At 38.7% G+C, this 26,471-nt stretch overlaps 3 protein-coding genes across 15 annotated transcripts in view; 2 read left to right on the top strand and 1 right to left on the bottom strand.

The window, feature by feature from the left end:
* The window catches only part of kis (kismet), a 256,293-nt gene that overhangs the window by 138,012 nt on the left and 91,810 nt on the right, over positions 1–26,471 (bottom strand). For all 13 annotated transcript variants that reach the window (XM_067766692.1, XM_067766689.1, XM_067766690.1 and 10 more), the window contains exons 4-5: positions 7,768–16,913; positions 5,891–6,080 (exon numbers count right to left, since the gene is read on the bottom strand). In XM_067766692.1, coding sequence (XP_067622793.1) covers positions 5,891–6,080; positions 7,768–16,913 — 9,336 coding nt within the window. The remainder of the gene's footprint in view (positions 1–5,890; positions 6,081–7,767; positions 16,914–26,471) is intronic.
* Positions 1,735–5,774, top strand: LOC137240088 (cilia- and flagella-associated protein 263). The gene is made up of 2 exons (XM_067765999.1): positions 1,735–2,266; positions 5,014–5,774. The coding sequence occupies exons 1-2, from the start codon at positions 1,735–1,737 to the stop codon at positions 5,772–5,774; spliced, it is 1,293 nt and encodes a 430-aa protein (XP_067622100.1).
* On the top strand, positions 19,607–22,025 carry LOC137240436 (uncharacterized). The gene is made up of 2 exons (XM_067766704.1): positions 19,607–21,819; positions 21,912–22,025. The coding sequence occupies exon 1, from the start codon at positions 19,664–19,666 to the stop codon at positions 21,755–21,757; it is 2,094 nt and encodes a 697-aa protein (XP_067622805.1). The 5' UTR covers positions 19,607–19,663; the 3' UTR covers positions 21,758–21,819; positions 21,912–22,025.

Genomic DNA, 26,471 nt, shown 5'->3' with positions numbered 1-26,471 from the left:
AAATTAAATGAAAAAGGGCGGAGCCACGCACATTTTGAAATTTTCTTTTATTTTTGTATTTTGTAGCACCATATCATTACTGGAGATAAATGTTGACATAATTTACTTATATACTGTAAAGATATTAATTTTTGTGTTAAAATTCGACTTTAAAAATATTTTTTGCTAATTTTTATTTAGCACACATATAGTAATAGGAGTAACGTTGCTGCCACATTACATTATGATATCCTCAACGACTGCCAAATTACAGCTTGTAAAACTTTTAAATTACCCTCTTTTAAAAGTGGGCGGTGCCACGCCCGTTGTCCGAAAATTTCATAATTTTCTATTCTGCGTCATAAGGTCAACCCACCTACCAAGTTTCATCGCTTTATCCGTCTTTGGTAATGAATTATCTCACTCTTTCGGTTTTTCGAAATTTTCGATATCGAAAAAGTGGGCGTGGTTATAGTCCGATTTTGTTCATTTTTAATAGCGATCTGAGATGAGTGCCCAGGAACCTACATACCAAATTCCATTAAGATACCTCAAAATTTACTCAAGTTATCGTGTTTACGGACAGACGGACGGACGGACATGGCTAAATGAATTTCTTTTTTCGCCCAGATCATTTTGATATACACAAGTCTATAGCTATCTCGATTAGTTTATGCCGTTACGGATTACCGTTATGTGAACAAAGTTAATATACTCTGTGAGCTCTGCTCTATAAGTAAGCATTCGGTAAAATTTGAAGCCTCTAGCTGTTAAAATCGGACAGTAATTACGAAAAGTTTATTATCTGAATAATCGGTTGTGTGAGATATATAATATATATACCACCGATCTATACAATTTGTTCAGATAACAATATGTGCAATATACGAAAGCATATACTTAAATCTGATTAATTAAGGAGGATATGACAAAAATACTCTTTTCTGAAAAAATCGATTGTATGGGGAATATAGTATGCTATAGTGATCCGATCGGGCCGGTTCCGACAAATGTCTAATCGGACACCTAAATATACCCGCTCACTAAATTTTATCAAGATATCTCAAAAATTGAGGGACTACTTTGCATACAAACAGACAGACGGACAGGCGGACATGGCTAAATCAACTCAGCTCTTCATCCTGATGATTTCGGTATACTTATTGGCGGGTCTCTCTATTTTCGTTTAAGGACTTACAATTTTGAAATTCGTGACAAAGTTAATATACCATTTCATTTTCATGAAAGGTATAAAAAGTTGATGAGATTTGCAGGTTCCAGCCGTTAAAAAGGAGGCAAAATGACAGTTTATATATACTATATATACGACCGATTTCTATGATTTTTTTTCTGACAACAAAATATGCTATGTACGTAAGCATTTGGTGAAATTTGAAGCCTGTAGCTGATAAAATGGGGCAGAAATTACGAGAAATCGACTGCTCAAATTTAGACAATATTGTGCATAACACTTTGCTAATTATTTTTTGAAATTAAAATTGAATCATAAAGTGAACCCCATTACATTTTTTTTTTTTTTTTTGTTCAATTTCACCCCTTTGAATTTCATTTCGAAACGGATGAATAAAATCAAATTTCCTCGTGCTATTTCAAATAAAAATATATTTCACTGAGGAAAAGGGGGACATTTACAAGAAGAAATTTTAAAATTAAAAATACTGAGCGATGGCTTCACAACCCTCTGGGGAATCTGTTATTCGTCTCTATAGTATGGACGGAAAAAATAATGTTCAAATGAATGAAATAACTGGCGATTTTTCTTTGGAACCATTCATCAATAGTCTGCAATTAGATTTGTACCGTTTGCTGCAAGAGGAAGCAAAAAGTGAATATTTGGAAAAGTATGATGCATTGGACATGTTGAATGCCGTACAAGAAATTAATCGCGAATTAGCTGCAGTTAAATTGGAAAATCATTTTCTAACAGATTTTCTAGAGCGGAATGATCCGAAAATGTTGCTTGGCTTAAAAGCAAGACGAATTACACCAACATTACAAAAACGCCCAACAACAACCTCAAGCTCGCCTGGTAGTACATTCGTATCAAATACAACTCCACGGCGTTCCATCGGCTCTAGGCCATCTCAAACGATTTCCATGTACAATACAAGTCAATCGAATTATGCAGCTGCTTCGAAGAGAGGTGGATTGACGGGTGCATTTGGCGGACAAGTGGAGTATAGATTGAATTATAAAGCGAAATGCGATATGGCAGAGAAAGCAACTACCGAAGTGGAAAAGAGAGTAAACGACGTTGAGTCAAAAGGTGAGGTCGTATCGTCGTTTACAACAAAAACTATCACTTTGAAATTCACACGGAAGACGAACACGTTACGTTATTTGCATGGACACATTTTGGCCCACTTGCAAAACGGCAAGATATATTTTTAACGCAGAGTTAATTTAAAACAATTTTGAAAAATTTATGTTTCAGAGTTTAACAGTACTGCTGAGCTCCAAGATGGCCCATAGCTCGCGTTTATGGAGTAGTGTGAATGAAATATAACCCCTCATGCTCAATTTAGGTTAAATCTGAGTTAAAAACGATAGCTTACCGTTTTGCAAATGGACCCTAGTTTATTGCCATCGAAGATTAGCATGCTTAGTCTTCAAGGAAAAATAACGATTTGGGCTCGTTTTCCACACGATTAAAGAAGCGTTTTAGTTTCGATGGAACCGACGATATGCAAATATAGTAAGCAAGAAAGTATTTTAATTTCGAACATGAACGAAGTGATATACGAAGTGAATATTAGAGCCGTAGTATACCGCCTCTAAGAGACAGTTCTATATACAATGTGAATGTCTGTTTAAAATCTCGTTGGTATCTTTTGAAGAAACATTCTCTTTCCCCTTTTTATGTCACCCACATCATTTCCCATATGAATTAGACGATAACGAGCATTTACGCTTAATAGACCAGCGAAGAAACTAGGCCGCATAAAAATGTGTCGATGAAACGAAGTGATGCACTGATTTGCCACCCACATCATGGCGCATTGTTTTATTGTTGTTGTTGTTGCTAAGGACACTCCCCGCAGGTTTTTAGGAATGTTGTCGATGTTGATAGTCCTTTGCCGGATGCAGATCCCGTACGTTCAGGTAACAAGCACTAAGGTACCAGCCCGACCATATCGAGAACGATTTAGTATGAATGACTACATGAAACTTTCTAGGCCATAGCGCTCGGCTGTTAAAGAAGCGGGATTCGTTACGTATAGGTGAGGTTGACAATTGGGTTTGATATTATTATTGCGCTGGCAAGAACCCCTTGAAAAGGGTCGTTCGTACAGAGTTGTCTTCCTAGCTTCTTTCTCTTTTAAGTCATTATACGGCCATCTCTTTAGTGAAATGCTTGCATTCGTAATTGCTACTCCAGGGAGCCCAATAGTGAGAAGAACTGGAGTGTTTGAAACGAGGATTGAAACTTTTTTAGAATGCCTCCAAATAAGAATCCATTAAAAAGGACCCGGAATCCGTATCCCCAATGTCGAAAAATCAGACGCTATCTAGCATATTGTCCGAGACTTAGTGCAAAGTTATTGATCAGATCTTCACGATATTCAAAATTTCGGATAATACGAATGAAAAAGAACCGAGATGCAGCACCTTCTCTCCAAAGCTTTGATTTAATTTTCCTACCACACCAGCAATTTCATCAGCACTGGAAAGGAGATTTTCAAGTCATTTAAAACAATGAATAAGTATCTCAAATAACCGATGATGACGTTCTCAACCTAAATTAGGAAGTTCATGTTCTCAAATGTACTCAAACATTACCGGAACGGTAAAATATAGGTTCCAGAAAATCTTGCGTAAAATTTTAGTTTCGAATGGGAAAGGCTGAACAGCAAGTCCTCAAAATCTCGAAATTAATGCTGGGCCATCAATAATATCGATATTATTTAACTTGTCAGTTAAGTTCTACATTCTCCGCTGTGGGTAAAGAAGCCAGGAAAATGTTATAGGAGATAAACTAGAGCAAGATGAAGTGTTGGCTATAAGAAGAAAAGGTCGACTCCCTAAGTACTTGGGCCTTGGTATACATACAATCCTGCGTCTATTGATCTTTGGAAACCAATATCAATACCAAAAGTTTTATTAACCGGAAATTCAATGAATGTATCACTTTTTTAAGACTGAATAATGCTGTCGCCGAGGTGTACTAGTGTGCTCTCTTTCCACAACGAAGGTTCTGGGTTCAAGCTCCGGGCAAAACGGCACACAAAAACAAAAAAGTTTTCAAATTAGAAAAAAAAATTCTTTGCGGGGTCGCGTCTCGGCGAAGGTTTAGCAAACACCAGTTTGTTTTTGCCATGGAAAAGTTCTCAGTGAAAATTAATCGGCCTAGATCTCCTCGCAGCAAAATCAGGCCACGCGTTTTGAAGTTTTTTTTTTTGATTAGAACTGATCTTATGGGATATCTTGGTTTCCTTTGGTGCTTTTAATAAATGCCTAAAATAATTGTAAAGTAATCTTAGCAATTGCATAATATTACCTTCTGTATGTACTCTTGCTATTGTGCGATATCACTGTTTCCCTTATCTCCTTCCTTATCTCGGTTTAACTAGCCCTCTGTCTCTCCCTGCTTTGCTCTCTTTTGGGCTTCGATTTCCCTTCCCCCTTTTTATTTTTTCCATTAAATCTCTTTCTCCCTTTCTCGCCCTCTTTAATTGCTTTCTAAGTTGTCCAGAAATAAGATGGCAGCGGGTTATCAAAATAAATTAAAACGGACAAACTTTCTTTCGACTTGAACCTCTCCCCCCCCCCCCCCCCCCCCCTTCCCCATACCTCTTCCAGTAGTTGATCTCCTGAAATACTTTAATAATGAATACGACCTTTTCAATAGGAAATTCCAGCTACGGCCTTTTGAACGCTACCGCTAAGTATATCATTTTTTGTAAACTTCCATGTTATGCCCTATCTTTTAGAATAGGTTCTTATGTATACATACAACATTCCCATAACCACTAGTTTCTTACTTGAATGTCAATTGCATATACATATTTGTAGCAATGCATGCAATTAAATTACTTAACGCCAATATTGAGGAGCTACAATTTCGTTATAGTGAAACCGACGAAACAATCAAGAACTTTCAATTACATTTCCTTAGAGATGAAAGAGATCTGATATTTCTGGAGACAGCTGGTGAGAGGCAAATCGAGCGCAAATTTCGTAAATTTGTAAATATTTGGCTAAAAAATGCACGAGCCCTACTTAGCACAATGCGTTTACGCATCACAGCGCTACATGAAAATTGCCAACAACTACGTAGTGATCTCATCACAAAATCGGATCTTAGTGGCCTATTGAGTGCTGTTGATTTCGAACAATTAATGATAAAGCGTAATGAGCTATTGAATTCATTAGATGAAAAGAATGCGCATATGGCTGGATTAAAAGGTGTCACTGGCAAAGCTTCGTTGGCCATGTCTGAAGAGAAACAAATTATGATGAATATTGAGGAAGAATCAAAAGCGATTAGTGTAAAGACTGTTGATGTAATTAAAAATGTTTCACAACTTGAAAAAGAAGCTAAAACCGTTGAAGAGGAAAATAAAAAAGAATTAGAAATATTACAAACGCTTAAAGATCAATTGGATCGTTATCAAGCGCCTAGCGTAAATCAATATGTTGAAAAGAAGGACGATTTACATATGTTGGAAAAGGAGGAAAAAATGTTGCAAAGAAAAATTTATATATTAAATATGAAACTAAATAATGTTTACAATCGTTGTACAAAGATGAGGGGAAGCAGTGGTATTCTGTAAATTCAAATGTACGTATGTATGTATTTTCATATAATTTTATTTTTATGTATGTATAATAAATTAAAAATAAAATATATGTAACAATTATAATTATCATGACTACTTCTTGCGCTTACCCAAAAGATAAAAGTCCCTTCTCCACTTTGAAGCACTCAGACTTAGCCCAATTTCCATATTGTATTTCATCCAATCCCAAGGTGGCCAAAGCATCACGTTCTCTCGGTATGTACTCATCATTCAGATTTATTTTCTTTTCACGTTCTTTTTCGCGTAGACGTTTCTCCTTGCGACGTCTTGAACGCAAGCCTGAAAAAGAATACACATTAAATCAATAAATAAAAATAAATACAAAACAAATTAATAAAATTTGAAGTTCACTATCTCAGTTTTTTTTTTTCTAAATTTGCTAAGAAGCTTATTCGAAGAAAAAACTAAAGCTTTAAATAAAAGCTCGCCTTTGATCTGATCTTCTGATCTATTTATTATGTGCAAAAAGCAATACAAAATTTTATTTTGATTTAGAAATAATTTCGGGACCATTCCTGGATTACTTCGCAACTATCTCTGGATAATTTCGGATTTAGGTAAAGTTGAACTGGCCGGTCCGTGAGGCCCTGACATAGCCTGAATGAGTCCATAATGTTACTAAAAGTTTGTTTAACGGCCAAACTGAAAAATCCTTAAAAAACCAGGACCTGTGTTATAATTGGCGGCCGCCATGGTCCTGGGTTCAAGTCCCGGACAAAGGAACATAGATAATTTGGAAAAAAGTTTATTCAATTATGCTTGTTGCTTCCAAATCTGATAGCTATGCCACTCCTAACATCTGAAGTCGAAGCCTGGCGAGCGCAAGGAACGAGCGCAGGTTAGGGGCTTAGAATATACCCGAGCAGGTATGCCTGTCATAAGAGGCGGCTAAAATACCAAATTGATTCAAGGGGTTGTGTAGCGCAACCCTTTCAAGGGGTTGCAAACGCAATTTATAGCTTATCCACCCCACAAACCGCACGTATTAAATCTGTTATCACTGACAAGGTATAATTTAAAAGCATGTGAAATCATAAGGCAGTGACGGGTCAGAATACTCGTCATGAGCCTCCAGTCCTCTTTTTTGAATGATAAGTGTATCTTTGGTAGTCTTAGTTTGTAAGATCTGCTAGGAGGATCATGAGCAACTTTCGCCTTCTTTTAATCTCGTCCAATCTGATTGGGACGTCTACGGTACAAGCTTTGAGGGATGGGCATATCTGAGAATCATTTCGAGCTTATTTTCTGGATCGTGTTGCTGCTGTTTCGAGATCATTTTGGGATCGTTTTAAAAAATATTTCGGGATTGTTTTAAGGGCCTTTTTTCACTAACAGACATTGACATGACAGTTCAATTGAGCCAGGCTTGCTTCACGCATATTAGGTTATTGAATCATAAAATATAAGGACTAAACACTGTACAAAGAAGCTAAAGAGTTTAGTAATAATTTCAAGAAGAAAATATAATTTGATGAGTTAGCTGATATGGTAAATGGTTTCAAAAAGAAAGTGGTCTCCACTCGTAGCGAGTGAAACCAGAAACTAGAAATCGTTAAAGCACTGCCGGCCATGAAGGTATTTAATTCGTAATTGCAAAACCAACCCTGTTTCCCCTCTTGAGAACTGAAACAAAATTGAATTTAAATGAAACAAACCCAACCATTACATATAGATTGGGAGATACCACACTTTCAGACAGACACCATCGAAAGGGCCTCCTTATAAACAAATAAAACCCGACAGACTTACTTTTACAAGAAAATATACATATTTTCGGTTAAGTCTAAGTCTGTGTGCATAATGTGTTATTTGGCTTATCAATTTAGGAATCAAAATGTTTTCTGGGAAAAGCAAGTCTGTGGTTTTTTATAAAGTGTTTGAAAGTAACTATTGTATTTTGGCACCAAACTCGGCATATATGTATGTATGTATGTATGTATATAGTTGGTATTGTTTGTATACTTACTTATTCCACCCTCTTCGTCACTGTTATCATTCGACGAGTCATCAGAATTGATTTCCATAACATCCTCATGACCATAGCGCTTTATTTGCGTACGTCTTCTAGGTTCAGACAGCACCAGATCCTCAGTTTCATCACGTTCGCATGCATCTGGATCAATATCCGCTTTCTTCGCCCACTTTGTCCAAAAATCGGGATCATCAATTGTAATATCCGAACGATTGCAAGAAGCAGCAAACGATGCTTTTGAGAAAGTTGAACCCTTTTCAGATTCCATGGTAATAACTTGTGTACGTCGTTTTAAAATCGAATCGATATCTTCTTCACAAAACTTGTCGCCCGCATTATCATCATCCATAACAGCACCATAAGCGCCCTTGCGCAACAAATCTTCAATTTCCTTCTTCGTCAGCTGACGATTGCCGCCATCTTTGGAGTTTTGTGTATTCATCGATTGCAAAACTGCTTTGTCTAAACCCAACTTCATCGAGGCTTTATCAAACATTTCACGCTCATATGTATTACGACAGAGTAAACGATAAATTTTAACCATTTTCCGTTGACCAATACGATGACAGCGAGCTTGCGCTTGCAAATCATTTTGTGGATTCCAATCAGAATCATAAATAATAACTGTATCCGCTGCAGTCAAATTGATACCTAAACCACCGGCTTTGGTGCATAATAAGAATACAAAACGATCTGAGCCGGGTTTTGAATATCGATCTATTGCTTCTTGACGTAAATTACCGCGTATGCGACCATCGATGCGCTCAAATGGATATTTTCTGTAAACTAGATAATCTTCTAGTATATCAAGACAACGCACCATTTGACTGAAAATCAATACACGATGACCATTCGCTTTTAGTTTCGGTAGCAGTTTATCGATCAGTACCATTTTACCAGCAGATTGTATAAGATTTTTGTAATACGATTCAGGGTCATCACCATGTTGCGCACGAAAATCGTATTGTATTTGCTCCTCGGCACCATTCAACAAATATGGATGTATACAACATTTGCGCAACTCCATCATTGTGTTCATTAGATTTGGTATATTTGCTGAGGTTGTACCCTTTTTTAGAAAAGAAAAGTTTTGCTCCAAAATGCCACGATAATATTTCTTTTGTATATTTGTCAATTCTACTTCGATGATAGTTTCTTCTTTTGGCGCCAAAGATTTTTCCACATCGTCTTTGAGACGGCGCAACATCATTGGTTTCAGTAGTGCTTGCAGTTTATTAACTTCCTCCTCGGTCCGCAAACTACTAAATTCTGACATAAATTCCTCCGGACTAGAAAATTGATTTGGTTCAAGAAAATTTAATAACGAAAATAATTCGCTTATATTATTTTGTAATGGTGTGCCGGATAAAAGTACACGATGTTCTAAATTTAATTGTCGCAGACCTTCTAGTAATTTACAATTACGATTCTTTAAACGATGCGCCTCATCGATAACGCATAAACGCCAATTGAATGGCTTCAAATCCATGTGATCGGTTACAATCATTTCAAATGTTGTAATTAATACATTAAATTTAATTGGTTCTTTTAGTATTTTATTTGTTTCAGTTTTATAAAAGAATTCATAATCTTGTATCATTTGTTTGCTCGTCACTGAGCCATGATAAACAACAATATTCATATCTGTCCAGCTTTCGAATTCACGCTGCCAATTTGGTATGGTGGATAATGGCGCAATCACAAGGAATGGTCCACGTATTCCATATTCATGTACCGAATGTACAAATGTTAAACTTTGTATAGTTTTACCCAACCCCATCTCGTCGGCTAAAATGCAATTGTGTGAATTATACCATGAGAATTTTAACCAATTCAAACCCTCCAACTGATATGGACGCAAAGTGTTGCTACCTTTATAGATTGGTGTCGTTTCAAGTTTCTTCCATAGATCTGGATGTGGACGTTTCTTACTTTTCCACTCGGTACGTGGTGGTAATTTATTGAAGCGCATATATTGTTCAATTTTATCTGCATCGACGTCTTCTTCTAGCTCCCATGTACAATCTTCGTATGGTAAAGATTTCCATTTTACTAAATAATGTTTTGTAGTTTCACCTGTGTTATCGTCTGTATGTACGGACATATCTAATACACGATCTACTTCAACAAAATCGGGATTGAACGGTTCCTCCTCGATGCTATCAAAGATATTTATTTGTTGTGCTTGCTTTTGCTGGAATCGACGTATCTTGGCAGTTACACGACGATCGCCCTTAAAAAGCTCTTCTTCTGTACGCCATTCGCAATGTAGATAAGAAAAGTTGCGATATTTAACGAAATATTCTTCAACATTTATATAAACGGGTTCAGGTTTATTTGAGCTTGAAACAGCATCTTTAGTTTTCTTATAATTTCCTTTGTCATCATCCTCTTTTTCCTCTTCCTCGTCTTTAGCATTATCTTTGACCTCTTCCTTATTTTTGACCTCCTTCTTATCTTTACTCTCTTCCTTTTCTATGCATTCGTCCTTATCCTTAGCCTCTGCCTTAGCTTCATTTTCCTTTTTTTCGTTGTCTTCCTCATTATTTTTGCTGCATTTCTTATCCTTTGCTATTTTTGCAAGCATTTGTTTTTCTTCAACTTCGACCTTTTCGGCAGCACCCTCATTTGTCTCAGTATTTTTCATATGCTCTGGCTGTTCTTTAGACATTGCACCGAACTCTTTATCCTGTTCAGGCTTTGCTTCACCATCATCTATATCCATTTTATCCACATTATCTTTAATCTCAAGTTTAACTTCCTTCGTCACTTGCTCGACTTCCGTTTTGAGCTCTTCTAACTTATCCGCCAATATTTTTGTGCCGAATTCATCTGTGTCCATTTTATGCTTCAGCTCAATTGCACTATCTTTTGTTATATCATCAACATTCTTTCCGTTTTCATTTTTCTCAGCATCCTCTAACTTTACATTTTTAGCTGCATTGATTTCAACTGCGAGGCCTGTTTCAGTCTTTTTCTTTGCGCAAATTTCATTATCATTGTCTATCATAGGTGTCGCGCCTGGCACATTTTTGTCAAGACTCATTTTCTCAATGCACGCTTCTTCCTCTACTTTCTCAGTCTTTTTACTTTCGCTATTTTCGTTATCCCCTTCTATTTTCATTGTCGTATCTTCATCATTATTTTGCTTATCATCTTTTGGTACATCTACGGTCTGTTGATTAGCCAGCTCTGACATGTCATCACCCTCATCTTTGTTCTGGTCATTTCCTTTTTTCTTATCTTTGAGTGGTTCGGGTGGTGGATCCGGTATTAATTCTCGCCTACCCATACGCACAGCTAGCACATATTGTACCACCATACTGTCTTCATCGCCAGTATTGATATAAACATAGTTTGGTTTTGCGGATATGGGTGGTGGTGGTTGGTCAGCTGAGGGCGTCTCCTTTTCTGTTGTTGTGCTGGAACTTGCCTCCATAGTAATTGCGTCTTCTCCGCCGTCACCCGCAACAACTTTTTCCTCACTACCAGCATTATCACCTTCAACTGCGGAATTGATTGAATTTGCATCTATCTTGTCGGCATCACTGATCTGTGGTGCGGTGATTGCCGCCAACACTGCTGTTGTCGTCGTGGCTGCTGCTGTTGCTGTCGCAGCTGCGCCCTTCTTTTCTCTCTTAACGGGCGAAGACATCAAGGATGATTCATCATCAGAAAAGCGCAACATTACATCATCAATATATTTCTTACGTTGAGTATTTCGTGAAGAACGTCGTTTGTTGGTGTCTGTTTCAGAATCCGGTGGCGGTGAGGGTGGTGGCGTACTAGCCAATGTATCATCTTCACCATCCGATTCGGGCACAATACGTCCACGATTGCGACGTTTCTTGAGCGCACGTGCAGAGAGTTGACCGCGACGTCGTGTGGTATAGGTGGCATCATCGCTATTGTTGTTATTGCCACGACTACGTCCACCTGAACGTTTCTTACTGCGGCGACTTGGTGTTGTTGTAGCGGCGTCTCCTGCAGAATCGGGTATTGAGTCTATAGTCTCATCGCCAGCCTCAGCAGATTTTTCATCATCTCCGTTTGGACGCGTCGTAGGTATTTTCGAAACGGGTATATCATCGTAATCAGGTGTTTCAGCGTCAATATGTGCGGGTTTAGTATCACAACCACCACCACCACTCGTTTCATCCGTTGTTGTTATTTCGGGTTTATTTGCGTTTTCGCTATTTTCGTTCGCGCCACTTGCAATCTGCTCCACGGCATCCGACTTGCAAACTGATAAAGGCTTGTTATCTTCAGCTTCACTACCATCTGCTTTTTCTTCTTCTTCGCCATTCTTTTTCTTTTTGGCAGCAGCGCTACTCCGTCGTCGTATCGCTGCAAGTGATTCACCTGGATTAAGCTCACCTTCTCTCACTTGTTTAGCTTTAGGCGTACGATTGCGTGGTGGCTTATTCGGATCCCTGGGTGCACGTGGTTTACGCGGTTTCTTCTTCTTCCCGGCATCATCTGTAGATGTATCTAAATCGTTGGCTGAATGCACAATATCTTGTGAATGGGCAACATTGCCTTCATTATACTCAAGTAAGCCAACTACAGATGTATCGCCGGCGCCCTGTGTCACACAATCTTCAGACACAGGTAATTGTGTGGTTGGTATGGACGGCGTATGTGAGGGCACAATGTTGCCACTTATATCCATAAGATCGCTAGTAGGTAGCGGTTGCAATTGTTGTTGCTGCTGCAGTAGTTGTAACGCAGCCTTTTCACCCTTTTTAGTGCGGGGCTTACGTGGTTTGGCTGGACCTTTACCACGTCCTCGCCCAGTTGTGCTTGACACCTGTGGACTCTCCACCATCATTTGGCTGTGCAATATACTAGTACTACCATACATAGGAGGCATGCCACCACTTTGATAGAGTAGGCATTGTGGTCCAGCAGCTGAACATTGATCGTTTACTTCATGTTGCTGAAGAATATTTAAACGTTCTTGTAAACGCATTATTTTCTCTTGATGTTCGGGGCCGGAAGGTGGCATGCAATACATTTCTTGTAATTGTTGTTGCAATGCAGCAACTTCTTGTTGATGCAACATTGGATATGGTGGATACATGTGGCCGGGTGGTGGGACCGGAGGTGGTCCATATGGTGGCAACATCATTGGTTGTGTACCATCGTAGCCCAACGCAGTCATACCAGGTGTATTGGCCATAGGATGGTGTGGTAGCATACTTGGTGGCATCATACCAGGTGGAATTTGTGGTGTTAATGGCTGTGGTTGGGGGACTTTTGTTGATACACTACCTACTGGTGTCACGTTGGGTAGAGTAGGCAGCTGTGTCATGGTATCGCCAGAAGCTATTGTTGTCGGTACAACAGTTTGTTGTGATTGTGGCTGGGTCTGTGGTAGTGTTTGTGTGCGCACTTGCTCCGGCAGTGGCAATAATGTCTGCGGTTTCGTCTGTTCAGTAGTTTGTGGCTCTGTTTCAGTAGCGGATAGTGTTTCCTCAGAGCACTTCGTCTGCTCTAAGAGGATATCAGGCAGCGTAGTATCTAAAGGTTTATTGCTTTCTTCAAGCATTTCGGCAGTTTCAGTATTGGTAGTGCAGGATTTGCTAGTAGCATTTTCGTCTTCATTTGGCTTTTCGACGGCTGGATCTTTAATTTTGAAACCCTTATCTATTGACTGTTCTATGAATGTTTTGTCTTCGCGTCGTTGCTGTTGTTTGTTTGGCGCTTCTTCTAAAACATTTTTATTATTCTCATGGATCTGTTGCGGTAGCTTACTGGAACTATCGTAATCGTTAACGTTCAGTCCCGTACCAATAAATGATGATTGCGAATTACTATCGAGCATTGCAGCTGCCACCGATGCTGCTGCTACTGCAGCCCCTGTTGAAGACATGGAATTGTTGTCGAAAAGACTGGCGCCCGCGCTATCTAGCAGTCCAACATGTCCGGTAGGCATAGCTGAATTCGAATTGCTATTTAATACGGCATTGCCTATACTATCTATCCCAGACAAAGACTGCTGTTGATGTTGGCCGCTATTGATTGAACTTTGTGAATTACTATCATGCACCGAGGTGGGTTGATTATTAACGATGCTATTAGTTGAACTATTACTACTACTATTGTTGCTATCATTGGCCGCCACAGCCAATGTGGAAGAGTCATTGGAGTTCGCTGTCTCGTTAAGAATACTAGCCAAGTGATGAGATGGAGTAGTTGTCTGTGTTGGTGACTGTTGTTGTTGTATTGATAGCTGAGCGTGTTGCTGTTGTAGTGTTTGCTGTTGCTGTTGTTGGTGTTGAGTGTTGGTAATGCTTGGTGTCGATGAAACCGGTGAAGATGCATGTGCTGGTGACAAAGCAGATTGCACCGCATGTTGTTGCGCTTCACGTTTTTGTGTGTGGGCTGATTGCTGTGGTTGTTGATGTTGTAACAAAGGCGATTGCTGTTGTGATTGTAGTTGCGACTGGGACTGCATCTGCGGATTCAATTGTGCGTGCGCCTGTAATTTTGGTTGCGATTGCACCTGGTGTGGAGTCTGAGGCTGGGGTTGTACCTGCGTTTGAGGCTGCATCTGAGTCTGTGGATGAACCTGAGACTGTGGTTGCGTCGGAGTCTGTGGTTGAACCTGAGACTGTGGTTGCGTCTGAGGATGGGACTGCAATGCCGATTGCTTGTGTTGTGGCTCCAGCTGCTGTGAATGTGGGTGCTGCTGCAGTCCGGACTGCAAACCCGTTGCTTGTTCCTGTGTGGCCGTTAACATAGTAGCAAATGGATCACCAAGCTGATGATTATGTTGTTGTTGTTGATATGGTTGATGCAATTGCTGTGGGGGTGGTTGACTGTGTGGTGACAATTGTGAATGATGCCGCGGTGACTCCTGTTGCAGTATAGACTGATGATGTGGTGATTGTTGTTGTTGTTGCTGTTGATGATGTGGCGAAGATTGATGTGGGGAGGATTGCTGTTGTATCTGAGACTGTACATGAGAAGATTGTTGCTGATGTTGCTGCGCTTGCGATGACGGTATAACGCCTCCTGTAGGATCATGTGTAGGTGCGGTTCGGTTCAGTAAAGTTGCTGTTGTGTGATCGGAGGACGGTTGCAGCTGATGATGTCCAATGTGATGTATGCTTGCCAACCCAGGTGGCTGATGATGAAGTTGCTGTTGCTGCTGCTGATGGTGCTGCGGCTGCTGTTGAACAGGTGGTGGAATCTGCTGCGATTGTTGGTGAGGCGCCTGTTGTTGTTGTTGCTGCTGCTGCTGCTGCTGTTGTTGTTGTTGCTGCTGAGTATGCATTGGTGACATTGCTGCCAATTGTTGAAGCTGTTGTTGTTGCTGCTGCTGCTGTTGTTGATGTTGATGCCCGCTACCGACAATATCATTAATCGAATGCTGTAATTGCTCGTTCAATTGCTGATGCTGTGGCTGTGGCTGGGATGGCGGCTGTGGTTGCGCTTGTGATTGCGGTTGTGTTGGTTGCACCTGTTGTGATTGAGGAGTCTGCTGTTGCTGCGTTGCGCCAATGGTCGAAGAATGTCCAGACGATGTGAGTCCAGGTGGCTGCTGCTGCTGCTGGTGAGTCATGCCCTGTGCTTGTGTGTACATATTAATTTGTTGCTGTTGGTGTTGCAATTGGGCCTGTGAACTCATGCCACCGCTCACGTTTAATGCGTTGGGGTTCTGTGGTTGTGGTAAACCCAAATGTGGGCTCCATTGCATATGATGTTGAGGTGAAACCGGCATACGCGGACCCATTGGTGACATTCCAGCGTGGCTAGACGATTGGCGATATGCCGATGGATAATCCATAGGTACACCCCCCGGGCCGGTCATAACGTTCTGCGTGGGCATAACCATCTGTTCGAGTGCTTGTAATGTATTGACTGGTGGGCCACCGCTCGATTTAGAATTGGATGGACCAGTATTAGGTAATTGTGGTCGTGGTGATGTTAGGCCAACCATGCCCGATATGCTATGATGAGTCGGTTGTTGCTGTTGTTGACTGGGCGAATTGACTTGTTTCTGTGATTGCCCTTGTGTTTGTGACTGGGTTGGGGGTTTAACTGGCGATATCCCAGGACGTGGAGACATTTGAGGATGTGGCGACATTGTTGGTGGCCTTGTTGACATTTGTGGTGAGAGCTGTGGAAATGGTGCACGATATTGTGGCGACGATGACAATTGTGATGACGCGGATTGATGCTGCTTAGCTGCGGACAAATAGGACGCTGCGGCTGATTGTACACTCTGCACATTACTAGACTGTTGCTGGTTTTGATGTTGCTGCTGCTGTTGCTGATGGATACTACTATAGCTTGGGGGTACTCCTATGCTATGTGGTGGTGGTAAGCCAGCTCCTGGCAATTGCTGAAGCTGACTTGAGGGTTGTATTAGGCCAACATGATTTTGTTGCTGCTGTTGTTGTTGTTGAATTTGCTGTGGTTGTTGCTGTTGGCTTGGCAACTTGTGTGTGTTGCCTTGCTGCTGCTGGGATGAACCTAAACCAGGAGGTAATGACGGCTGACTTGGTAGAGTGTTACTACCATGAGAGCCACCACCTGGAGTCTGCTGTTGTTGTGGCTGTTGTTGGCTACTAGGTCCCATATGTGGTGGAGCATGAGCACCTAACTGTCCAGCCTGCTGCTGCTGTGCAGTTAAGTGATGCGTTGGGACGCTAGTAGGGGCAGCAGATGTTGGCACATGTTGCCCATAAGGATTCGTCTGATCCAAATATCCATAGGGCGTGTGTTGAACACCAGGACCAGTCTGATGTTGCATTTGATTCCCATAAGGATAGCCTTGTGGTCCGCCTGGGACAGGTACAGATGAACTTGTCTGTCCCGCTGATGTCGGTGCAAATGGATAAGGAGGATGTTGAGCTGGAGCCTGCGGATAATGTTGTGGTAGACGAGTTTGCTGGTTCGGTTGTTGTTGTTGCTGCTGCTGCTGTTGTTGTTGTTGTTGTTGTTGTTGTTGTTGGGGTGTAGGTGCTTGTTGTTGCTGCGGTTGTTGTGATTGCGATAAAGCGCCATAACCTGCAGAGCTCACACTTGATCCCGACTGCTGCAACAATCCACTAATCCCCATTTGCTGCGAGGCGTAAGACAATTTTTGTTGATCTTGCTGACCGTAGGTGGGAATATGCTGACGATAACTGTAAATGAAAAGACGAATTAATAAATTGAATGGTTAAAAAATGCAAAAGGATACAAAAATGGTGCCCAAATGACCCGAACTAAACCCATACGTATGAAATCTTGCTAAGCAGCAGAAGTAAGGGATTTTTATTGGGAGTTGGGACGCCAGGAGGTGTGGTTGCTACCGGGTCTGTCTAGAAGCAACCATCAAGGGAGTTTGGAACCTCATACAAAAATTAACTTTAAATGCAATCTTACACCTCATCAGGCCACCCTTTAGTAACAGAGGGACCATATTAACCCTTTGAGGGCTACGATTTGATGGTATGCACACGGACATTTCAAGCAGTGACCGTGTAAAGGTAAGGGCATATAGTTTGCTGGGTAGAGCTTTTATGGTCGTTTTAATAAGTGTACTTTGTTGTTTTTGTATTCTTTGACGCGTTTCGACGCTTACTGCGTCATCATCAGAAAGCTGTTTTTATTTGAAAATATATCAAATATATAAACATTAACTACTTTATCCAACAATAAACATGAAAATGTTATCTTGACAATTGTTACTTACATTGATTGTTTACCTAACACAAAAGTACCATGCTATAACTTATCTAAGCATATTGGAGTTGTACTGAAGAATATAATATCTGAAGAATATAATATAAAGAACTCATTTCAATTAAAAGAAAATCTCAAAAATATCCATATAGAAGATGACGAAATTCTAATATCTTTTGATGTAGTTTCATTATTTACGAACATCCCAATACATTTAGCAATACAAACAATAATGAAAAAGTGGCCAGAGTTGGAAAAACACACAAAAATTTCAAAGAAACGTTTCCAGACTATACTCGAGTTTTGTCTAAGAGAAAATAATTATTTTATGTACAACTCGAATTTTTATCAACAAATGTACGGCATGCCCATGGGCAATCCCCTATCGCCAACCATAGCTGACATAGTTCTTGACAAAATACTTGACGACAGCATAGCTGAACTTAAAACCAATGACATATATATCAGATACATAAAAAAGTATGTAGATGATATATTCGCAATCATAAAGAAAAAGGACGCGGAAGACATCTTGAAAATATTGAACGCACAGCATACTAAAATAAAATTCACAATGGAAATAGAACAAGAAAATGAAATAGCCTTCCTAGACCTAAAAGTAATCCATAAAAATAGAAAATGTACAACGAAATGGTACACGAAAACCATTGCATCGGGGAGAATAATTAATTACCATTCGAACCATCCGTGGAAACAAAAGTTAAACACAGCGAAGAACCTAATTAGAAAATCAATATTACTCACTGACCACGAGTTTATGCCAGAAAACAAACAAAAGATTAAAAAAATTTTGTACAACAACAGCTATCCACACAAGCTTATTGACAAATTAATAGAAAATGTAACAAATAAAATTCGCGAAGATAAAAAGGAAACACAAAAATCCGATGAAATTCACCAAAAATACATCGGAGTAACATTTATCCCGGGTTTAACGGACAACCAAAATCTGCATAAAATAATGCAAATTAAAAATGTGAACTATGCACACAAGCCAAACTTTACTCTAAGAAATATTTTTACAAAAACAAAGGATCCGGTGGAAAAAGAGCAACAGAACAATGTAGTATATCAAATAAAATGTAATGGCAAAGTGGGTGAAAAATGTGATCAATACTATATAGGCACAACAAAACGACAACTGGGTATACGGCTAAATGAACACAGAACAGATGCGAAAAATAAGAAGATGACAACGGCTCTCGCACAGCACCTTACAAAGAGTAACCATACAGCGGATTTTGACCATGCACAAATATTAGACATAGAAAAAAGAGAAAAAACACGTCTAACTTTGGAGAGCTTAAGAATACAACAAAAAATACACCAGGTTATGAATTTCAAAGAGGACGCTAACAATATAAGCAACATCTATACCGCAGTTGTACAAAGAGCAAAGAAACAAGCGCAAATCAGTGCTACTTGATAATATGTAAATATGTATGTGTGTTTTTAAACTGTGATATTACAATTAGTTAAACAATCAATGTAAGTAACAATTGTCAAGATAACATTTTCATGTTTATTGTTGGATAAAGTAGTTAATGTTTATATATTTGATATATTTTCAAATAAAAACAGCTTTCTGATGATGACGCAGTAAGCGTCGAAACGCGTCAAAGAATACAAAAACAACAAAGTACACTTATTAAAACGACCATAAAAGCTCTACCCAGCAAACCATATAGTTTCAAATTGGTCTAAATAAAAATAGTAAAAGTATATAATCGGTGAGCAAATCCGAAATACTATTAATACCTAACCAACAATAAACATAACAATGAAACAGTTTTTTCGACACATAAAACTAAAATACAATGAGGAAACACAGTATACAATCAAGCAATTTAACAAAAACTCGAAAAAAATAGTTAAACAAAAGGGGAAACTGAAATTTTTGCTGAAGTGTAAAAACTATGGAATTACACCACCACACCTACGCGGCAAAACAAAGGCATTACTACATTGTTTCCAACTTGACACTACACGTCGCCAATTTGATAAAATAGAGGAATGTTTTCTACAAAAAATTTTAAAATTGGAAATAAAAGAAACAAATGTAACCATACAAATAATTGAAAAAGATTTGAAACGCATAAAAGACACGCTAATAGCGATACTCGGAGAAGAAGATTACAGTAATATCGTAGAGACACGAGATCAATTTATAAAACACATCGGCACTGACATGGAAAAAACTCATCAAAAAAAGCTTCAAAGGCAAATATTTAGCAACATTCAAAAGTTTGGGATCCGATTCAATGAAGACTGGTTCATTAATACTACGAAAATCGAAATACCGCAAGAATATCGTTGGATACTTTCGCTAGGCTACAAATTCTCACTACCGGTTTCAAACAAAAATTTCTCACCATTGCAAGTTATCGCGGAACTGGAACAAGGAGTACAAAAAATCGAAGATGACAGAACTAAGGACAGTGTAAGAAGCCACATCGCAATGAAGATAAATAATTACCAGAGTAGGCGCAACAATAACGCAAAAGATAAACTTTTGCTAAAAACTTTTGAGAACACAAAAGAGTTCATATCTAAATACAAAGATGAGATAGTTTTAACTCAGGCTGACAAAGGAAACAAGACAGTCTTGATGTACAAAAATATTTATGAGGAAAAAATGAAAAAATTGTTAGATGACCGTAATGTATACAAAAAGATACAGAAGGATCCCACACAACAGCTTATGAGAAAGAACAACCTAATTATAAATGAAATGTTTAAGCAAAACGAAATCGAGCTAAAACAGAAATTTCAATTATCTAGTGTTGCAGCCATCGCTCCTAGAATATACGGTCTTCCAAAAATACATAAGAAAAACATGCCCTTAAGGCCAATTGTATCGTCGACAAAAGTACCATGCTATAACTTATCTAAGCATATTGGAGTTGTACTGAAGAATATAATATCTGAAGAATATAATATAAAGAACTCATTTCAATTAAAAGAAAATCTCAAAAATATCCATATAGAAGATGACGAAATTCTAATATCTTTTGATGTAGTTTCATTATTTACGAACATCCCAATACATTTAGCAATACAAACAATAATGAAAAAGTGGCCAGAGTTGGAAAAACACACAAAAATTTCAAAGAAACGTTTCCAGACTATACTCGAGTTTTGTCTAAGAGAAAATAATTATTTTATGTACAACTCGAATTTTTATCAGCAAATGTACGGCATGCCCATGGGCAATCCCCTATCGCCAACCATAGCTGACATAGTTCTTGACAAAATACTTGACGACAGCATAGCTGAACTTAAAACCAATGACATATATATCAGATACATAAAAAAGTATGTAGATGATATATTCGCAATCATAAAGAAAAAGGACGCGGAAGACATCTTGAAAATATTGAACGCACAGCATACTAAAATAAAATTCACAATGGAAATAGAACAAGAAAATGAAATAGCCTTCCTAGACCTAAAAGTAATCCATAAAAATAGAAAATGTACAACGAAATGGTACACGAAAACCATTGCATCGGGGAGAATAATTAATTACCATTCGAACCATCCGTGGAAACAAAAGTTAAACACAGCGAAGAACCTAATTAGAAAATCAATATTACTCACTGACCACGAGTTTATGCCAGAAAACAAACAAAAGATTAAAAAAATTTTGTACAACAACAGCTATCCACACAAGCTTATTGACAAATTAATAGAAAATGTAACAAATAAAATTCGCGAAGATAAAAAGGAAACACAAAAATCCGATGAAATTCACCAAAAATACATCGGAGTAACATTTATCCCGGGTTTAACGGACAACCAAAATCTGCATAAAATAATGCAAATTAAAAATGTGAACTATGCACACAAGCCAAACTTCACTCTAAGAAATATTTTTACAAAAACAAAGGATCCGGTGGAAAAAGAGCAACAGAACAATGTAGTATATCAAATAAAATGTAATGGCAAAGTGGGTGAAAAATGTGATCAATACTATATAGGCACAACAAAACGACAACTGGGTATACGGCTAAATGAACACAGAACAGATGCGAAAAATAAGAAGATGACAACGGCTCTCGCACAGCACCTTACAAAGAGTAACCATACAGCGGATTTTGACCATGCACAAATATTAGACATAGAAAAAAGAGAAAAAACACGTCTAACTTTGGAGAGCTTAAGAATACAACAAAAAATACACCAGGTTATGAATTTCAAAGAGGACGCTAACAATATAAGCAACATCTATACCGCAGTTGTACAAAGAGCAAAGAAACAAGCGCAAATCAGTGCTACTTGATAATATGTAAATATGTATGTGTGTTTTTAAACTGTGATATTACAATTAGTTAAACAATCAATGTAAGTAACAATTGTCAAGATAACATTTTCATGTTTATTGTTGGATAAGTAGTTAATGTTTATATATTTGATATATTTTCAAATAAAAACAGCTTTCTGATGATGACGCAGTAAGCGTCGAAACGCGTCAAAGAATACAAAAACAACAAAGTACACTTATTAAAACGACCATAAAAGCTCTACCCAGCAAACCATATAGTTTCAAATTGGTCTAAATAAAAATAGTAAGGGCATATAGTTACGATGTTATATTTCTAGATGTTCGTCAACGCCAAACCAAAGGTCAAGCCCTTGTTTTACGAAATGGTAGTCAAGCCGATAAGGATCTGTTATTATTATTATTATTTATTAACATTATTAAAATAAATTAACAAGTTAATATGTCAAATGAGCATTAGCTGCCAGGGCTATCCGCTCGATGGGAATTAGTTATATCGAATAATTTTTTTTTTTTTTTGTAAGTTTTTAAAGTAATGTTAGATGTGTGCTTTAATGGCTTTGACGAAGTTATTGATTGAAGTTATGTTCGCTTTCGTGGGTATTTTTAGTAGCTCAATCCAGTTGCTTTTTAGGTAGCGTCTTCTGGTTTCTTCGAGGTCGGGGCATTCGGTGAATATATGTTTTAGTGTTAGATCCGTTTGACAAAATGGGCAAGACGGTTTTGGTTCTCCAGATAGGAGGTATTGGTGCGTGTGAAGTGTGTGACCAAGACGAATACGTGAAAAGGTTTTTATGTGCCCTTTGGGAATATCTGTTGGATAATTTGGAGTTTCCGATATTAGGTTAATGCTGCTGTAGTGGTGGTGGTGGTAGTGTTACAATTCTTGCTTGCGTTTATGGCGTAGATGATTTAAGATGAATCGCTGGCTATCTCCTTTCTCTATGATGTTGCATGTCGTTACAGGTGACATAAGTACTGATTTAGCGGCTAGGTCTGCTGCATCGTTGCCGGGGATACCTGCATGTCCAGGTATCCATAATAGCCTGATTTTTTGCTCACTACCGATTAGCATATCTCTTATTTTGTTTATTGTCTTTGAGCTAGGGATTGGATTTTGGACTGCTTTAAGAACGGAAGCACTGTCGGTACAAATAAGGATCTTAGAGGCTTTTTCTTGCGCAATCGTAATTGCGTTATAGATAGCGATGGCTTCTGCTGTGAACGAAGATGAGGTTTCTGAAAGGGTTTGCATCTTTAAAATGAGGCCTTTTGCGTCGACGACGGCATAGCTGGCCGGAGTGTTGTTAGTTTTGGAACCGTCTGTATACCAGAGAATCCATTCAGCCGCTTGATAATAGGCTTTGCGTTCTTGGAATTTTTGGCGGAATTCGGCGTCGGTGGTGCAACTCTTTTTTTGTGCAGATAAACTAAGATCGCAGGATATTTTTTTAATGGCCCAAGGAGGCTTTGCTGCGTGGTAATTTTCACCAATCTAGGATAGTCCCAGTTTGCTTGAGGTGTCAAGGACTAAATACAAGGTAGACGGTATTCTCGGCGTTTAATTGTTAAGAATTATGGAAGATATGTCGTCATCGATGACCGAATTTGAACAGAAAGTTACCTTTGGTACCAGCCTAGTATGAATATCGTTTGTTCTATCCTCTAATGAGGGTAAACCAGATTCTATCAGGATGTGTTTTATTGGTGTTGTTCGGAAGGCGAAGACGCATGCCCTTGCTGCCTGGTGATAAATGGAGCTAAAGATATTCAGCGTTGATTTTGGAGACTTGCCATATAGATACAATCCATAGCCTATCTTACTTAATACTAAAATTTTTGTTACGTATCTAAGAGTGTTTATGTGTACTTGACATCTTGTACTTGAGAGGTATGTTATTAAATTTACCCTGGCAGCTAATGATTTCTTTAGTTCAATACAGTGATCTTTCCAACGGTAATCATGGGAGAATATGACACCTAATATTTTTAATTTTTTAACGTTCTCAATTTCTGAGTTGTTAACAGATATTTTGTAGTTGTGATAATCACATCTACGTCTTCTACAGACATGAAAATTTTTTGTTTTACCAAAAGATATTTTGACTCCAGAGAGGTCAGACCATTCTGACATGTTTTTTAAAATATCTTCGAATATTATTTTTGTCTCATCTGCTTTATTCCTCTTACATAGAATATACAGATCGTCTGCGTGCAGACAGTGATCTACCGAGTTGTGAAGTTTTATGATTTTGCTTTGAATGCTATGGAGAATAGAATAACTGACAGGGGGGATCCTTGAGGAACTCCATTGTGTAAGGGGTAAATATTGGAGAGTGAGTTTCCAACTCGAATTCTGAAACGTCTGTTCGATAGAAAAGATTTTACAAAGTTGAAGATTTTTGGCCCTACTTTCCAGTTGTGGAGACATTTTAATACCACCGATTTTTTTAATGAACCGATACGGTCAAATGCCTTTTCGAAATCCACGGAGAGAATTGATACATGTTGACGTGCTGATAGAGCTTTGCATATGTAGTGGTCGATGTGGAGAAGAGCGTCGGTGCACCCTTTTCCTGGCTTGAAGGCGACTTGGCAATGGTCGGTAAGTTGGAGTGTTTCTAAAAACCATGCAATGCGGTTAGCTATTATAGGCTCTAAAACTTTGGATAAGCAAGGGAGCAGGGATATTGGCCTGTATCCGTTTGTGGAGAGGGGGTTATTATTTGGTTTAGGTATTGGGATTATTGTTGCAACCTTCCAGCTTTGCGGTATGACGCTGGAGTCAAAAATTGAGTTATAGAGGCTTAACAACCGGGATTTTGAATAAGGAGATAAAGACTTTATCATCTTATAGGATACACGGTCGAATCCGGGAGTTTTTCCTTTAGCTTTCCCTAGACATACATTTAATTCCGTACTAGTAATGGGCATTTCGATAAGATTTGCTTTAGGATTAGTATTTGAAAGCGATATTGACATATCTCCAATGTGGGATTTGGAGTGTCTAAATGAATGTAAAAAATTATGATCTGACGAGTACTGAGACCAGACGGATGCAAATTGATTAGCGATTATTTTTGGGTCAGAGGAGGTTATGTTATTGCATTTTATTGCTATAACGGGTTTGGATACATTTCTATTGTCAAGTCTTTTGATGTTGTTCCATATTTTGGGGATTGAGGAGTTTGGGTTGATAGATTCGGTGAACTTCTCGAAGCTCTGTCTCTTTTCTATTTTCATTTCTTTTCGAAATCTAGCATTGGCTTTTTTAAAAGTTCGTAAATTTTGTGTAGTGGGTTGGGTTTTAAAATTTTTCCACGCTTTAATTTTTTCTGCTCTGAGGTTTGCAAGGTTTTTGTACCACCAAGCCACGTTTTTTCTTTTTGAATTAGTTGCTTGTGGAATAAAGTGATTTGCAGCCACTTTAATAGGTTTGACTATGCTGGCGGCATCGTGGTTGGGGGAGTTTGTGGGCGTACGAGCTTCTAGTTCGAGATCAACGAGTTTAGCAAAATTAGGCCAATCCCCGTGTTGTAATAGAAATTTTGGCTGAGATTTATCACTTTGGCCAGTGTTTCTGCCTAGCGAGAAAGTTAAAAGAATAGAGAAATGGTCGCTATTGTATAAGTCATCTAGAATTCCCCATGAGATGAGCGGGAAGATTGAGGGAGAACAGAGGGATATATCTATATGAGTGAGAGTAGATCAGGTGGAGAAGTGGGTCGCACTACCATCATTCAAAACGCACATGTTTGATTGTATGATTGCATTTTCGATAAGCCGTCCGCGGTGATTAACCGTTCTTGATCCCCACAAATTGCTCCAACCATTGAAGTCACCCAGAACAATGATTGGGGTGCTAACTGATGAGAATATGTCACTGAGCTCTCTGCTGGAAAATGTTTGACTGGGGGGATGTAAATAGACATTATGGTAAATTTTATATCCATATCTATCTCGAGTGCTATTACTTGGAGGGGGAGGGAATGTGTATTCTTTTATGTGGTATGTGAGCTTTTATCAGAATGCCGGCGCCTTGTTTTGATAGAGTATTTGTTGTTGAGTTGCAAAAGTAGCCGTAGAAATTTTTTGGGAGTATTGGAGTGAAATTATTGGTGCAATGGGTTTCTTGTAGGGCGATAAAGTGTGGGTTGTGTTGATTTATGAGGATTTGAAGTTCAGAATAGTTAACTGCATCTCGAACAGACGCTGCCCACCTAACATCTGAACTCATTCCCCGATGACGATCTCCGTTGGAGATCGAAATATATTGGAACAAAAACAACAACAACTTGTTTAATTTATTGACCTAGAGCCAGTTTTGAAGAAATAATTATTTATGAGACCTTTAATATTCCACTGAAAAATACTGAGGTTCATGTTAACAGAAGTACTTAATATAATTTTTTGTAAAACCGGTTTTACAAAAACTATATAAGAAAGGGAGGGGTGATATATAATATATAGTATAAAAGGAGAGGGGGAAACGAAATCAGACCTCTTCTTGCGAAGAGTCCATGGATTCGTCTAGGTTTTTGGAGTTGTGGATATAGTAATTATTGCTCTTGAGCAATTTTTGTGTGACTTGAGAAATAGGAGATGAATACGATACGTTAGTGTTGGAGTAGGTTATGCTCGTGGTGGTTGGTTTGGAATGTGGTGCACTAGTAGTTGACGTTGAGATATATGTGGACGTTGAGAAACTTGGTGT

This window comes from Eurosta solidaginis, chromosome 2, assembly GCF_040869045.1.
Source record: "Eurosta solidaginis isolate ZX-2024a chromosome 2, ASM4086904v1, whole genome shotgun sequence".
NCBI classification, from domain to species: Eukaryota; Metazoa; Arthropoda; class Insecta; order Diptera; family Tephritidae; genus Eurosta; species Eurosta solidaginis.
The sequence above is the reverse complement of the archived record's forward strand: the minus strand, read 5'-3'. Positions and strand labels throughout refer to the sequence as shown.

Bases quoted from the DNA above. Each gene is read 5' to 3' on its own strand.
- LOC137240436 (XM_067766704.1), top strand. From the start codon at position 19,664: ATGGAAAAAACTCATCAAAAAAAGCTTCAAAGGCAAATATTTAGCAAC.
- LOC137240088 (XM_067765999.1), top strand. From the start codon at position 1,735: ATGAATGAAATAACTGGCGATTTTTCTTTGGAACCATTCATCAATAGT. The intron at 2,267-5,013 runs GTGAGGTCGTAT...ACATATTTGTAG, and splicing joins AAACGACGTTGAGTCAAAAG to CAATGCATGCAATTAAATTA.